Source organism: Cydia fagiglandana, chromosome 14 (genome assembly GCF_963556715.1).
Source record: "Cydia fagiglandana chromosome 14, ilCydFagi1.1, whole genome shotgun sequence".
Taxonomy (NCBI): domain Eukaryota; kingdom Metazoa; phylum Arthropoda; class Insecta; order Lepidoptera; family Tortricidae; genus Cydia; species Cydia fagiglandana.
In genome coordinates this window covers 8,101,636-8,116,219 of record NC_085945.1, presented here as the reverse complement: position 1 = coordinate 8,116,219, position 14,584 = coordinate 8,101,636, and the positions used below count along the sequence as shown (strand labels likewise).

Here is a 14,584-nt window from a genome sequence, read left to right as displayed (position 1 = left end):
GTCTTAATTTAGGTACCTAATGCTTTATTTTAATTAGGAGTAATTTCAAATAAAACGAACATTTAATAAATAACATCTTTCTTTATTACAAAAAAAATGAAAATTTACTTCAAAAACTTTGACATTGCAAGAATTAATACAAAACAATTTACATTGTATTTACTTAAACCGGAGAGATAGGCATACTTGGTCAAGCAAATCTTGTTAATAACAAAAGGCGAAAATTTGAAGAATCCCGGGTTAGCATAGCAACACTGTTTTCGAATAATGCCAAAAATTAGCGTGTCATCTGTGTTTTATCTGTGGAATGTGGATCGTGAATTCGTGAATGACAGCCATCTTGTTTGTTTACACTGTTTGTATGTTTAAATTTCTGCTGTCACCATTTAATACCAATATATTAAAAAAGATTGTGCACGAAGTGAAGAATGTAAAATCATGCTCGTTGATCGTAAATATTTTTTAAATGTGAGATGACATGTTTTGGTTCTATGTACATCGCTGTTTTTCTTAGCGCAATACTGCTCTTTGAGTGTTGCCCTACCTCATTTTGCTGTACATTGCTATTGACATACTTTGCTTGACAGACTATAACTACCACGTTACCTGCAGTACACAGCACAATAGTTACTCCAGGTCTAGAATTCCCGATATCTGAAAAAAAGAGAATGAATGTATGCTAGGAGCTTTTAAAAATTGTATGGAATTTGTTTTTCGCTCAACTGTCATCATAATAATAAAAAATGCTGACTGTTCAAGGGGCGTAGCCAAGATGCCAAATCGAAACTGACCGCGAAACAGAATCGATGTGTTGCCTTTCTGTCGCACGTGGAAATGGGCACGTAAGTGTGACAGGGAGGCAACACGTCGAACATGGTTCGCGGTAGGCCAGCTGAAATAATGTATGAAAATAGTCACGTGACTTTTCGTAACATCTGTAATTCCGATACATTTTTTCTTTGCGTGTGCATGACGTTCTTGGGTGTGACAGATGGCGTTCAAAAGCTTCACATCGAGTAAAGCCACAGAATAAATAATAGTACTAGGTACAGAAGACTCACTCTCTAACAAAACGCGTCTGTTACGATCAGGACAGATATGGCCGCTAGGTGGCGACAGCGCCACGCGCGGGTTATGGCTAATGGCTTGAATTTTGACAACCCTTTATGCATCCTATTTATAGCCGAAAGGGATAGTGCCAGATATTAGAAAGAGACAGCAAGATTCGACCCTGCGGCCCTACCGCGAACCACGTTCGAAGTGTTGCCTCTCTGTCGCACTTGTAAATTTGTACTTAAGTGTGATAGGGAGGCAACACTTCGAACGTGGTTCGCGGTAGGCCCTCTGAACCGCTGTCAAACTTCGGTTTTGTAGGAGTTTCCTTTCTGTACGGCAGTACTATTATTTATTCTGTGGTAAGGGCCAACGTAACGAGATAAAAAAGGCATTCAAAACATTGTCAACTGGAACTGGAGCCCGCAAAGCAGGCGTGGATGACTCCGTGATTTCGTCGCTTTGCAACAGGTAGCTACAAGCTACAAGTACATCCGTTCCACACCAATTTTGGTGGTTAGCCATAAGCCGCGCGTGGCGCTGTTGCCACCAAGCGGCCATATCTGTCCTGATCGTAACAGACGCGTTTTGTTATAGAGTTATTTTTCTGTACCTAGTACTATTATTTATTCTGTGCCCAAAGGGAACTTACGCCTGAATGCAAGGTCCCGGTTCTATCATCTCCTCGGGCTTGAGATACACGCAGTGCGTCTCCGAGAAGCCGAGCAGGTCCGCCACCAGGTTGATGTCGTTGTAGTGCGGTCGCGCCCGCAGAATCTACAAGGGAAACAATAATCATAGTAAATAACCGGTGAAAAATTCACACTGCACGATCGTTTCAGGGGTTCTTCAGAATAATTTCTGAAGGGCTCGTTCCCGCGAGGGTTTAAAGAGAGTCGTTTATAAAATCCGACATTAGCCCCCATTCGCATGGGAGCTTTTTCAACGTGCGTTAAAAAAGCGTTTGAATGACACAAATGGATAACCATGTATCTATTCACACGACAGCGGTGGTGCTTTTTATCAAGCGTTGTTAGATTTTCGACTTAAGCCGATCGTTAAATCGAATTTAGTGTGCGGACAGATTCAAGCGCTTTTTTAACGCGCGTTGAAAAAGCTCTCGTGCGAGTGGGTACTTAGGAGTTCGGTACGCTCAATTGAATTTAACGGTCAGCGTTCAACGTCAAAACGACAGCGCTCGATAAAAAGACGCTGCGCATGTGCCGTGTGCAAGCACAATCGGAGGCGCCCTCTATTAGGGCTTATTTGACACGATTTGATGCGATTTTAGTTACATTGCGGACTGTTGGTTACGTCCAATTCAATCGACCGATCAAAACCCGCAATGTAATGAAACTCCCTCGCAATGAATGAAATGAGCCCTTAATTTCCATTATTTTATTGTGTTGTAGTTTGTGACGAGTCACCTCAGTAGCGACCTCCTTGCGGTCCGCGATGGGCGGCATGTTCCAGAACACGAAGCCGACGATCGTCTCGTCGCGGAGGTAGCACAGCATGCCCCTCTTGTAGCGCTCCCTGTACTCCGCCGAGCTGGTAACAATGTTTATTGTGTTGTAGTTTGTGACGAGTCACCTCAGTAGCGACCTCCTTGCGGTCTGCGATGGGCGGCATGTTCCAGAACACGAAGCTGACGATCGTCTCGTCGCGGAGGTAGCACAGCATGCCCCTCTTGTAGCGCTCCCTGTACTCCGCCGAGCTGGTAACAATGTTTATTGTGTTGTAGTTTGTGACGAGTCACCTCAGTAGCGACCTCCTTACGGTCTGCGATGGGCGGCATGTTCCAGAACACGAAGCCGACGATCGTCTCGTCGCGGAGGTAGCACAGCATACCCCTCTTGTAGCGCTCCCTGTACTCCGCCGAGCTGGTGACAATGTTTATTGTGTTGTAGTTTGTGACGAGTCACCTCAGTAGCGACCTCCTTGCGATCTGCGATGGGCGGCATGTTCCAGAACACGAAGCCGACGATCGTCTCGTCGCGGAGGTAGCACAGCATACCCCTCTTGTAGCGCTCCCTGTACTCCGCCGAGCTGGTAACAATGTTTAATGTGTTGTAGTTTGTGACGAGTCACCTCAGTAGCGACCTCCTTGCGGTCTGCGATGGGCGGCATGTTCCAGAACACGAAGCCGACGATCGTCTCGTCGCGGAGGTAGCACAGCATACCCCTCTTGTAGCGCTCCCTGTACTCCGCCGAGCTGGTAACAATGTTTATTGTGTTGTAGTTTGTGACGAGTCACCTCAGTAGCGACCTCCTTGCGGTCTGCGATGGGCGGCATGTTCCAGAACACGAAGCCGACGATCGTCTCGTCGCGGAGGTAGCACAGCATGCCCCTCTTGTAGCGCTCCCTGTACTCCGCCGAGCTGGTAACAATATATTCGCAATTACAGCTTGGAAATAAAGAGTAGAAATTAAAAAGTGGGAACAGTGTATTGTCGTCCCTTTCAAACCAATTTATATAAGAACACGGGACGACACTACAGTGTTGCCACTGTTTAAATTCTACTCTTTTTTTGCCAAGCTGCAATTGCGTATTATAATCTAGACACGCGGCAGCGTGTCAAGCCAAGTTCAAGCAAAGGAACTGGCTAGCCAGCGCCGAGTGTAATATTACACGAACCACTTGGTGCCACTTTTGACCCTTCTATAACTCAAAACATCTTTGACGTAAACACATAAAACTACGTATGTTTAATTATATCCATAAGGATATCTAGAAGCCCAAATTTCATGAAGCTAGCTCAAACGGTTATAAAGGTATGAAGGTCAAAAAGTCGTAAATTTTAAGACTGACTTATGACTTATAGTACCTAAACCTAACCTACTTCCAGATGACCTAGAAGGATGAAATTTGGAATCCAGCTTGGTTATTGTATGTAACCGTAGGAAAAAATCTAAAAATAAAATAAAGTTAAAAAATAGGGGGGGTCCCCATACAAAAAAACCACTTTTTATTGGGACTGACATATAAGTACCTAAACCTAACCTACTTCCAGATGACCTAGAAGGATGAAATTTGGAATCCAGCTCGGTTATTGCGTGTAACCGTAGGAAAAAATCTAAAAATAAAATAAAGTTTACAAATAGGGGGGGTCCCCATACAAAAAAAAACATTTTTTATTGGGACTGATATAAGTACCTAAACCTAACCTACTTCCAGATGACCTAGAAGGATGAAATTTGGAATCCAGCTTGGTTATTGTGTGTAACCGTAGGAAAAAATCTAAAAATAAAATAAAGTTAAAAAATAGGGGGGGTCCCCATACAAAAAAACCACTTTTTATTGGGACTGACATATAAGTACCTAAACCTAACCTACTTCCAGATGACCTAGAAGGATGAAATTTGGAATCCAGCTCGGTTATTGCGTGTAACCGTAGGAAAAAATCTAAAAATAAAATAAAGTTTACAAATAGGGGGGGTCCCCATACAAAAAAAAACATTTTTTATTGGGACTGATATAAGTACCTAAACCTAACCTACTTCCAGATGACCTAGAAGGATGAAATTTGGAATCCAGCTTGGTTATTGTGTGTAACCGTAGGAAAAAATCTAAAAATAAAATAAAGTTAAAAAATAGGGGGGGTCCCCATACAAAAAAACCACTTTTTATTGGGACTGACATATAAGTACCTAAACCTAACCTACTTCCAGATGACCTAGAAGGATGAAATTTGGAATCCAGCTCGGTTATTGCGTGTAACCGTAGGAAAAAATCTAAAAATAAAATAAAGTTTACAAATAGGGGGGGTCCCCATACAAAAAAAAACATTTTTTATTGGGACTGATATAAGTACCTAAACCTAACCTACTTCCAGATGACCTAGAAGGATGAAATTTGGAATCCAGCTCGGTTATTGTGTGTAAGCGTAGGAAAAAATCTAAAAATAAAAAAAAGTTCAAAAATAGGGGGGGTCCCCATACAAAAAAATATTTTTTTATTGTAGCGTTGGAACCGTTACAAGCAGATATTTGAAACTACCCCAATATATGTATTATTATATTTGCTATATTAAAATAAAGTTTAGTCAAAAAATAAGTGGTGTCCCCATACAAAAAACTTTTAATACGCTCTAAACAACCGGCCAACGGTGTGTCGTCGGCGGCGCGCGGTACCACATAATTATACAAAGAACAGAAGTAAAAACCATACAGCGGAAACACAAGAAAAAACATTAAATCTCAATACCTGCCTAGTTTTCTTTACAAAAAGTATTGATATCCCACCAAAAACATAAATGTAAAAAAGGAGAGCCAAGTTCAATACAAACATTATGCTTGGCTGTGGGGCTCGCCGCAAAAAGAATGGAGATCTAAATGAGTGCCACTGCCAAGTTCTATGCAAAATCCAAATATGTATTTATAGGAACAAAATAACATTATAAACAAGTATTAAACTCTATTTCCTTGCTTTATTGGATACCTATAACAATTGCTGTTATTTAAAAAAATGTGAGATCTTAAAGTAGGTTAGATTTGGCTTGGCCAGGTTTTATCAGAATTACAATATATATAAAATGATTGATATAATGAAAACTGGCCAAGTCAAATCTAACCTACTTTAAGATCTCACATTTTTTTAAATAACAGCAATTGTTATAGGTATCCAATAAAGCAAGGAAATAGAGTTTAATACTTGTTTATAATGTTATTTTGTTCCTATAAATACATATTTGGATTTTGCATAGAACTTGGCAGTGGCACTCATTTAGATCTCCATTCTTTTTGCGGCGAGCCCCACAGCCAAGCATAATGTTTGTATTGAACTTGGCTCTCCTTTTTTACATTTATGTTTTTGGTGGGATACTACTTATAGGAAAATATGATTTATGCAGTAAGGAAACATTTTATATATAGTTCGTTTTTTTAGCATTAGAAAGAACTTGCAAGAAGGTAAGCGATCTTGCCATATCTTTTAATTGAAAAACGCTTTTTAAATATCAAAAACTATTACTTATGAAAGCAGAAGAATATAAATGATCGTATTTGATTCATAATTGTTACATATTTGCCGTAACTTATGTTTAAAATGTGTTTTTCAATTAAAAGACACATCAAGTTTGTTTACCTTATTTCTAAAGTTTAAAAAACGAACTATAGGTGCTATATTCAATGTTCTATAGACTGATAACATTTTTTTTGTGACAAATCAGGTTTTGAATATAACAGCTTGGCAAAAAAGAGTGGAAATTAGTGGCAACACTGTAGTCTCGTCCGTAAATAAAATCTCTTACTCCTTGTAACAACGTAGCAGCATACTTTCCCCTTCTTCTCTTTGCTTAGGAGGCAAATCCTCCGGGCGGCACGGCTTGAACAGCGCTATGATCGGCATACAAGCGCCTACGTCGCCAACCACCTGAAAAATTTAGTATTTTTACAGGTAAAATAATCATTTATCATCATCATCATCACAAACATGATATATACAGTGGTATTACTAAAATAAATTAATAGCTTAAATCTAAAATAGGCCCTTGAGGTATTGTAGAATATGAATGCAGTTTCTCTTGTTACTAAAATCGATGACATGGTTTCTAAGAAGAGATCGTCGTATCTCTTTTAGTATCAGATTTTCCCATTCTGACCGATCTAAATGGGCCACTCTGTATACATGTCGGCGGCCGATCTTAAGATCAGGCATATCGTGAAATTCCACTGGAAATAGATGAGATACACACCTGCATCTCCAAGACGTCGCCCAGGGTAAGCCAGGAGGAGTTCTCGATGTTGCAGGGGTCCCAGTACCCCGTCATGTTGTAGCCGGCCAGCTCGCCCTGCTCCACGGCGGGGATGTAGTTCTGGAACCGCTGGCGGGTGTTCTTCCACTGGGAATAGAAGCTCGCTGCGTCGCCCGCCTTAAATTATAAAAAAAAAGTTTATTAGGTTTTAAAATATAGGTAGTTCTAAGTGTTGGTGCCTCTTTTTAAGTAACAAATACCTGTGTTGAGGGATTAATGGGGGCCCAATAATTAACAGTCCGCCGGACGGTATCAGCCTGTCAGTTGTTCGGAACTGTCAAAATTTTGTTCTAACTGACAGGCCGATACCGTCCGGCGGACTGTTAATCAGTGGGCCCCTTAAGAGGTTGTCTTCGTTAATTGGTAAATGAACAACAGTATTCGTTTTAAAATTAAATTAGAACTTTGATGAAAAAGAGGACTCTTTTGTAGAGTCAGCAGCAGAAGTTGCTAAGCGGGCGAGGTTTCATAATTACCTTGACACGCTCTTATTCTCTAAACAACAAAGTCGCGTCAAGATTCAAAATGATGACATGGCCCGCTTCGCAACTCCTGTTGCTGACTGTATAATAAATAATAATAATTTCAGCCTATGTAAGTCCCACGGCACATGCCTCCTCTCATGCGCGAGAGGTCGCGGGCTATAGTCCCCACGCTAGCCCAATGCGGATTGGGGACTTCACATACACCTTTGAATTTCTTCGCAGACGTATAAATATGCAGGTTTCCTCACCATGTTTTCCTTCACCGAAAAGCTAGTGGTAAATATTAAATGATATTTCGTACATAAGTTCCGAAAAACTCATTGGTACGAGCCAGGTTTTGAACCCGCGACCTCCGGATTGAAAGTCGGACGTCATATCTACTCGGCCACCACCGCTTCTGTACTGTTCTTCTTATGTATACTGTAAATGTATTTGTGGCGTTCCACGGTAAAAGGTACCTTATGGCATAGCGCCGCAATCATATTGGAGCGGCGTTAATAATAGCGTAAGCGCCAACCGCCATAAGGTACCTTTACCCCTGGGACGTAACATTTATTATTTAACTTACAGCATAAAGATGAGTCCTCGCCGCCAGCTCGGTGTTGACCAGGAAACCGCCGTTCACCTTGTCTTCCTCCAAGAACGAGGGCTCGGCTATGTCCATGCGAGGCTTTGTGCCGATGCACACGAAAACCTGACCAAAATAGTTATTTACGATACAAGTCCGGAAAAGAGGAAACTCGAAACGAGTGGCGATAAATTAAAACACGACCGAAGGGAGTGTTTTAAGTCGACACGAGTTGCGAATTTCTTTTTCGCACATGTATCGTACAACGTTTTACAGTACATATATTTAAACATTTAACTTTAAACTTTTGACATATGCACGAAAAGTGCTGTTTCACGCACTAGTGCGGGAAAGTGGGATCATATTGTACTGTAAATATAGTTTTAGCTTTATAACATACTAGCAAAGAGAACAGAGTGTATAGAGGCAGATTGTCAAAGTAAATTATGTAGCCACTGTACGAGTAAATTTACCTATTGCCGTCTTTCGACAGAACATTAAGGCCCACTTACACCATTACACTAACCCGAGGTTAACCGGTTAAACCTTGGTTACCAGTACAATTGACACTGGATTAGCGGTTTAACCGGTTAACCCCGGGTTAGTGGGATGGTGCAAGTGGGCCTGTCTTATAACGCATAGAATAACTTAAGTGTGTAATAAAAAACTCACATAATCTGTTATCAATGATGACCCGTCATTCAGCGTCAACTCTAGCCGACCGTCCTTTGTCAGGAAAGCGTCTTCTGGTGTCGCTGTAATGAATAATATTGTCATAATATAAAATCATTAGGTTTCACGACTATAAGAGCTCATTTAGACCAGGAGTCGGCAACCAGCGGCCCGCGAGCCTCCCTGGCTATTTTGTATGTAATATTGACAAATGACAATGTCTGATAAAGTCATAAATATTAACAAAGTGCGGCGCGTGTCCACTTCGTTAACAGCTATGTGGCCCTTGGCTGCTAAAAGGTCGCCGACCGCTGATTTAGACGATGCGAGAATTCGCATGCGAGTTTCATTACATTGCGGGTTTTGATCGGGCGGTTGAATTGGACGTAACCGACAGTCCGCAATGTAACTAAAATCCCATGCGAGTTGCGCGCCGTCTAAATCAGCCCTTTGTTATAATGTAACACTAAGCGTCGGTTGCACCAAACTGTTCGTATCGTTAAAGAGTTTCATAGTAAAGCGCCGGGGCGCGCCGGCTGACGTTGATCTTTCTGTAAAATGTGGTTGGTGCAACTGGCCCTAACGCTTATACATGTGGGCAGTCACTAACCCGGGGTTAACCGGTTAACCCTGGGTTAGTGGGATGGTGCAACGCGCTAATCGTTGTAACACTAACTCTTAGGCATGATGTGGACGCCTTCGCACTTGATCTTTTCCGCGGCCCACTCCCCCAGATACTCTGGCAAGATGTTCCCGAGTATGCCCGCGTCTTTGTACATGTGGCCAGTCACTAACCCGGGGTTAACCGGTTAACCCTGGATTAGGAGGGATGGTGCAACGCGCTAATCGTTGTAACACTAACTCTTTGGCATGATGTTGACGCCTTCGCACTTGATCTTCTCCGCGGCCCACTCCCCGAGATACTCTGGCAAGATGTTCCCTAGTATGCCCGCGTCTTTGTACATGTGGGCAATCTGTAGAGGCGGTTTGTATTTGTCCTTCTCGTCCTTTTCCACTTTTTCCTCTGTAAATAAATTGAGTTGAGATTTGAGATTGAGTAATCCATTCATTCATTTATTCCTTCATAAAACATAGTGTTACATGTCAATCAAAATATTTCATATTTACCTGTAGCACAGAACAAATAATAGTATAATTATACTAGGTACAGAAGACTAACAAAACACGTCCGATCTGGACAGATATGGCCGCTAGGTGGCGACAACGCCACGCGCGGCTTATGGCTAGCCACCAAAATTGGTGTGGAACGGATGTACTTGTAGCAAAGCGACGAAATCGCGGAGTGAGCCACGCCTCAAAACCTCCCAGTTGTCCTCCTCGACGCATTTCGGACGGCTCTGGGATCTCCAATGAAAGCGTCAGTGCCGCCCTACCGCTATGCCCTTTTGTCCTTTGTGTGGGTCTCCTCTTTTTTCAGTCGCAGTCCCTAGCTGCGTCCGTATCCAACCCCGAGAACCCCTTTTAGTCGCCTTACTATTATTGATTCTGTGGCGTTACCCATCTTAGCCAGATGCCAGGCCAGCTCGCAGCCCAGCGGGCCGCCGCCGATGACGGTGACGTGGCGCGCCTCCCGGACCTTCCGGAAGGCGATCTCGAGGTCCCGGATCTTCCGGAACGTCGTCATCTTGCTCCGGACCTCTTTGGAAGCTATCTTGAATATGTTCAGATTTATCGCTTGCGAGCCTGAAATAGAAACATTCGTATTTAGGGTTCCGTACCTTATGGTACCATTATTGGTACAAAGACAAAATCAGGCAAAGGTACCAAGGTTATGGTGCGACTTTAACCTTTTGGACGCCAATGAATACCTACGAATACCTACGAATACTTTTCTGTTGTCACAGAATAAGTACAGAACGGCCACGCACCGCCCCGCCCCGACTCGCATTACCTCGCCCCGAGACTGGCCGCGACATGAATCTGACGGACTTCTGGCGTCCTCTCAGTAAAGCGACTTAACCACACATACACAATGACGCGTGTACAGACGTGCCGCGCACACATATAAACACAAATTATTTTTGATGTATGCCGTGTCCGCCCTGTGGTGTTGTAACTAAGTTCACTCACCAACAGCAATCAAGGCCTTCTCATAATACATGGGTCGTTCCCCGCACAACGTCTTGATGTAGGCAATATGGTTCTCCGCGTCAATCCTAAGCACACACCACCCAGACGCGATGGACACCGCTGGACCCTCCTCTTTTCGGAAGAACTTCACGGGATCCATGAAGTGTTTACACTCTGATAAGTACATTCTGAGAAAAGTAAGAAAAGATTGAGAAAAGCATTGACGTATATCTCAGGACTGGCCTTACGGGCAATAAGAATGGGGCCAGTTCAGTGTGACACCGCTACAACGCGATTGGTTGATGAGTTCGCAACACGCGCGCGATTGGTCGCAACTTAAATTGTTCCGTTAGACTTCACGATTGTGACACCGCTGAACTAGTACTTACTATATTTAGAGCCCGTAAGGCCCGTCCTGAGATGTACGTCAAAGGAGAAAAGTGACATCATAAAACGTTGACAGCGCAAGCGCGTTGGAGATTGGCTACGTCAGTCACCACCGACGCTCTCAGCGGTAGAAAAGCAGTCGCTGTAGCCGAAAACGGCTAGGAGTTGAGATTATGATTAATGTAAGGATGTGCAATGGGTACTTCAAATTTTTACAAGAATCAAAGGTTTCCAGTTTGAAAATCAAAAAAATCGATTTGCATATAAAAATATGAAAACTTTCCGAAATTATTGTATTCATGTCAGAATTTATCAATTTTTGAAAATTATTAATTAAAAAATAATTAGGTAGGTACCTACATACTTATCATTTAAACACCCAAATATATTTGAGAATAATTTTGTGTGTTATTGACCGGTGCTTTGCCCAAGGTTAACCCTTTACCAGACTAAGGGATATATCTTTCCCACATATGGCACTTCAAACATGTGTCCAATTTTTGACGAGTAAGACTGACATTCGATTGTCATATTTGAAATGATAGCTTGGTAAGGGGTTAAGGTGTTCGGTATCGTCTTGGGTCGTCTTGACTTGACGAAAAACGAATGGGACGACCCAAGACGATACCAGGTGTTCGTCTATATCTACAATACGTACGTTTTGTACTTCTGATCGAAGTATTTCAGAGTTTTCATGTTAGGCGGCAATTTGTTCCACCACATAAATTTGGACATTGGAAGCCTCTCGTATGGCAATATGTCTTCTTTCGTCACGAAGAACACCTGCAGACACGATATAAGAATTCTATATTGTTTAATACTTTTTAGAGCGCGATTTGTAGTAGTCGGGTTTTAGTTTTTGAACTTATTTTTTATGTAATTAATTTTGGGGTGATGATTTCGTTACTAACTATTTGAAGTCACTTTATATTACTTTTGCGAGGGCGTCGTCAGTACATAATGCACTCAGAGCGCCGCATAATTATGAGACCCGACTCATTAAATATGAGGCGCCAATTCAAAGGCCCTGCTTTGAGTATGAGGTTCATTAGATTAATAAAACTCCTACGCTATATGCCAAAAAATAATCAAATTTATGCCAAAAATGCCTAACATAAATTTCCAAACTACTGGATCAATTTATCAAACGTAGCTAAGAACCATCGCAGGGAAACTCGCTTTCAAGTAAAAAAACCGCATCGAAATCGGTGCATCCGTTCGAGAGCCGAGGTAAGTTGTGACAGCTACCGAGGTAGATTGTGATACCCCTTTATTTTGACTATTTGATAAATAAAAAATACCATTTTACCATTTTTTTTTACAAATTAATTTTACTTGATCCAAAAATCTACTACTTATTAAAAATACAATTATAAGACTAAATCCGAATAGCGGTATCTCAAAAACAAATAATTTTGAAAATTGGATTCTCAGTTATAGAAACTATACCTCGTTTTTTTTAGCATTAGAAAAAAGGTAAACAATCTTGATGTGTCTTTTAATTGAAAGACACCTTTTAAAAATAAGTTACGGCAAATATGTAACAACTAGCTGTTGCCCGCGACTTCGTCCGCGTGGAATCTTATCTTCAACATTTTACATCTTTAGTACCTATAATTTTCAAAATTTAGTTTTTTTTATTCAATAACAAAACTTATACAAACTATTATCAAAATTAAGTATAAACTAAATAAAATAAAACTAATAAAATAAATAAATAAAACTTACTCACGTACCTTAGGTCCCCCAGATCTGTCCCCTGCGGAAGGGTGCCCATAAGGCTGGCTACATTCCCACGCTGAATAGCTATGCCTATTCTTTGGCCTAGGAATGAGCCAGCCCTAGGGTCACCCGTGGTTTCATATCCAAGCAATGTTGAAATTACTTTTATTTTTTAGCAAGTTTTAAGTTAAGTGGGTTTTGATGTTGGTTGCTGAAATTACTTTTCTTGTATTCTAATAATAGGTACCTATCCCCTTATACAAAGATTCAAGTTCCGCACTCATTTCTGTGATTTGCGTGACCATAACACAAACATTGAACACCATTTTAACCCTGTTAGGGGATGAATTTTACAAAACGCTGAAATTACTTTTATTGTCTTCTAATAATATCCCTAAATACAAAGATTCAAGTCCCGCGCTCGAAAAAATGTTTGATATCCATACAAACTTTCAACTCAATTTTCACCACCTTAGGGGATGAATTTACTAAAACACAGAAATTATTTTTCTTGTATTTTAATTTAATGCCTTTTTACACAGTTTCAAGTTCCTAGCTTAAAATAAAATTTGCACCTGAAGACAATATTTCATCTCATTTTTAACCCCCTTTAGGTGTTGAATTTCCAAAAAACTTGCAATTACTTTTCTGTAATCGGCTATTATGCCTTTCTAAGAAGTTTCAAAGCACTTGTAATGGATTCAAACTTTCAACCCCTTTTTAACCCTGTTAGGGGATGAATTTTACAATACGCTGAAATCACTCTTTTAGTCTTCTAATAATATCCCCAAATACAAAGATTCAAGTCCCGCGCTCGAAATTTTTTTTCATATCCATACAAATTTTCAACCCCTTTTTCACCACCTTAAGGGATGAATTTTCAAAAACGCTGAAATTAGTTTTCTTTTATTTTAATAATATATCTTTTTACGAAGTTTCAAATTCATAGCTTAAAAGAAAACTTTAACCCCATACAAACGTTCATCCCCTTTTTAACCCTGTTAGGGGATGAATTTTTCAAAACGCTGAAATTACTTTTATTGTCTTTTAATAATATCCCCAAATACAAAGATTCAAGCCCCGCGCTCCAAGAAATATTTGATATCCATACAAACTTTCAACCCCATTTTCACCACCTTAGGGGATGAATTTTCTAAAACGCTGAAATTAGTTTTTTTGTATTTGAATTTAATACCTTTTGACAAAGTTTCAAGTTCCTAGCTTAAAATAAAATTTGCACCCGAAGACGAACTTTCATCCCCTTTTTGACCCCCTTAGGGGTTGAATTTCCAAAAATGTTGCAATTACTTTTTTATGTAATCGGCTATTATGCCTTTCTAAGAAGTTTCAAAGCATTTGTAATGGATCCAAACTTTCAACCCCTTTTTAACCCTGTTAGGGGATGAATTTTAAAAAACGCTGAAATTACTTTTCCTGTCTTTTAATAATATCCCCAAATACAAAGATTCAAGTCCCGCATTCGAAAAAATATTTGATATCCATACAAACTTTCAACCCCCTTTTCACCACCTTAGGGGATGAAATTTAAAGAACGCTGAAATGAGTTTTCTTGTATTTTAATAATATATCTTTTTACGAAGTTTCAAATTCTTAGCTTAAAATAAAACTTGAACCCCATACAAACTTTCATCCCCTTTTTAACCCCCTTAGGGGTTGAATTTCTCAAAATCGCTTCTTATCTCTTGTACACTTTATAAATGTAATCTGCTGTGAAAATTTCAACTTTCTATCTCTTGTAGTTTCGGCTCTGCGTTGATGAATCAGTCAGTCAGGACACTTGCATTTATATATACAGTGTGTTTTTTTTAAGTGGGACAGTATGGGGAAAT

The 14,584-nt window shown here is 40.6% G+C and overlaps 1 protein-coding gene across 1 annotated transcript in view; it reads right to left on the bottom strand.

The window, feature by feature from the left end:
• Positions 1 to 488: 488 nt before the first annotated feature.
• Positions 489 to 14,584, bottom strand: part of LOC134670699 (apoptosis-inducing factor 1, mitochondrial-like) — a 28,597-nt gene continuing 14,501 nt past the window's right edge. The window contains exons 6-16 of the mRNA XM_063528510.1: positions 11,671 to 11,795; positions 10,626 to 10,813; positions 10,053 to 10,238; positions 9,397 to 9,558; positions 8,535 to 8,617; positions 7,863 to 7,988; positions 6,750 to 6,926; positions 6,306 to 6,427; positions 3,311 to 3,434; positions 1,706 to 1,830; positions 489 to 654 (exon numbers count right to left, since the gene is read on the bottom strand). Coding sequence (XP_063384580.1) covers positions 639 to 654; positions 1,706 to 1,830; positions 3,311 to 3,434; positions 6,306 to 6,427; positions 6,750 to 6,926; positions 7,863 to 7,988; positions 8,535 to 8,617; positions 9,397 to 9,558; positions 10,053 to 10,238; positions 10,626 to 10,813; positions 11,671 to 11,795 — 1,434 coding nt within the window. The 3' untranslated portion in view covers positions 489 to 638. The remainder of the gene's footprint in view (positions 655 to 1,705; positions 1,831 to 3,310; positions 3,435 to 6,305; positions 6,428 to 6,749; positions 6,927 to 7,862; positions 7,989 to 8,534; positions 8,618 to 9,396; positions 9,559 to 10,052; positions 10,239 to 10,625; positions 10,814 to 11,670; positions 11,796 to 14,584) is intronic.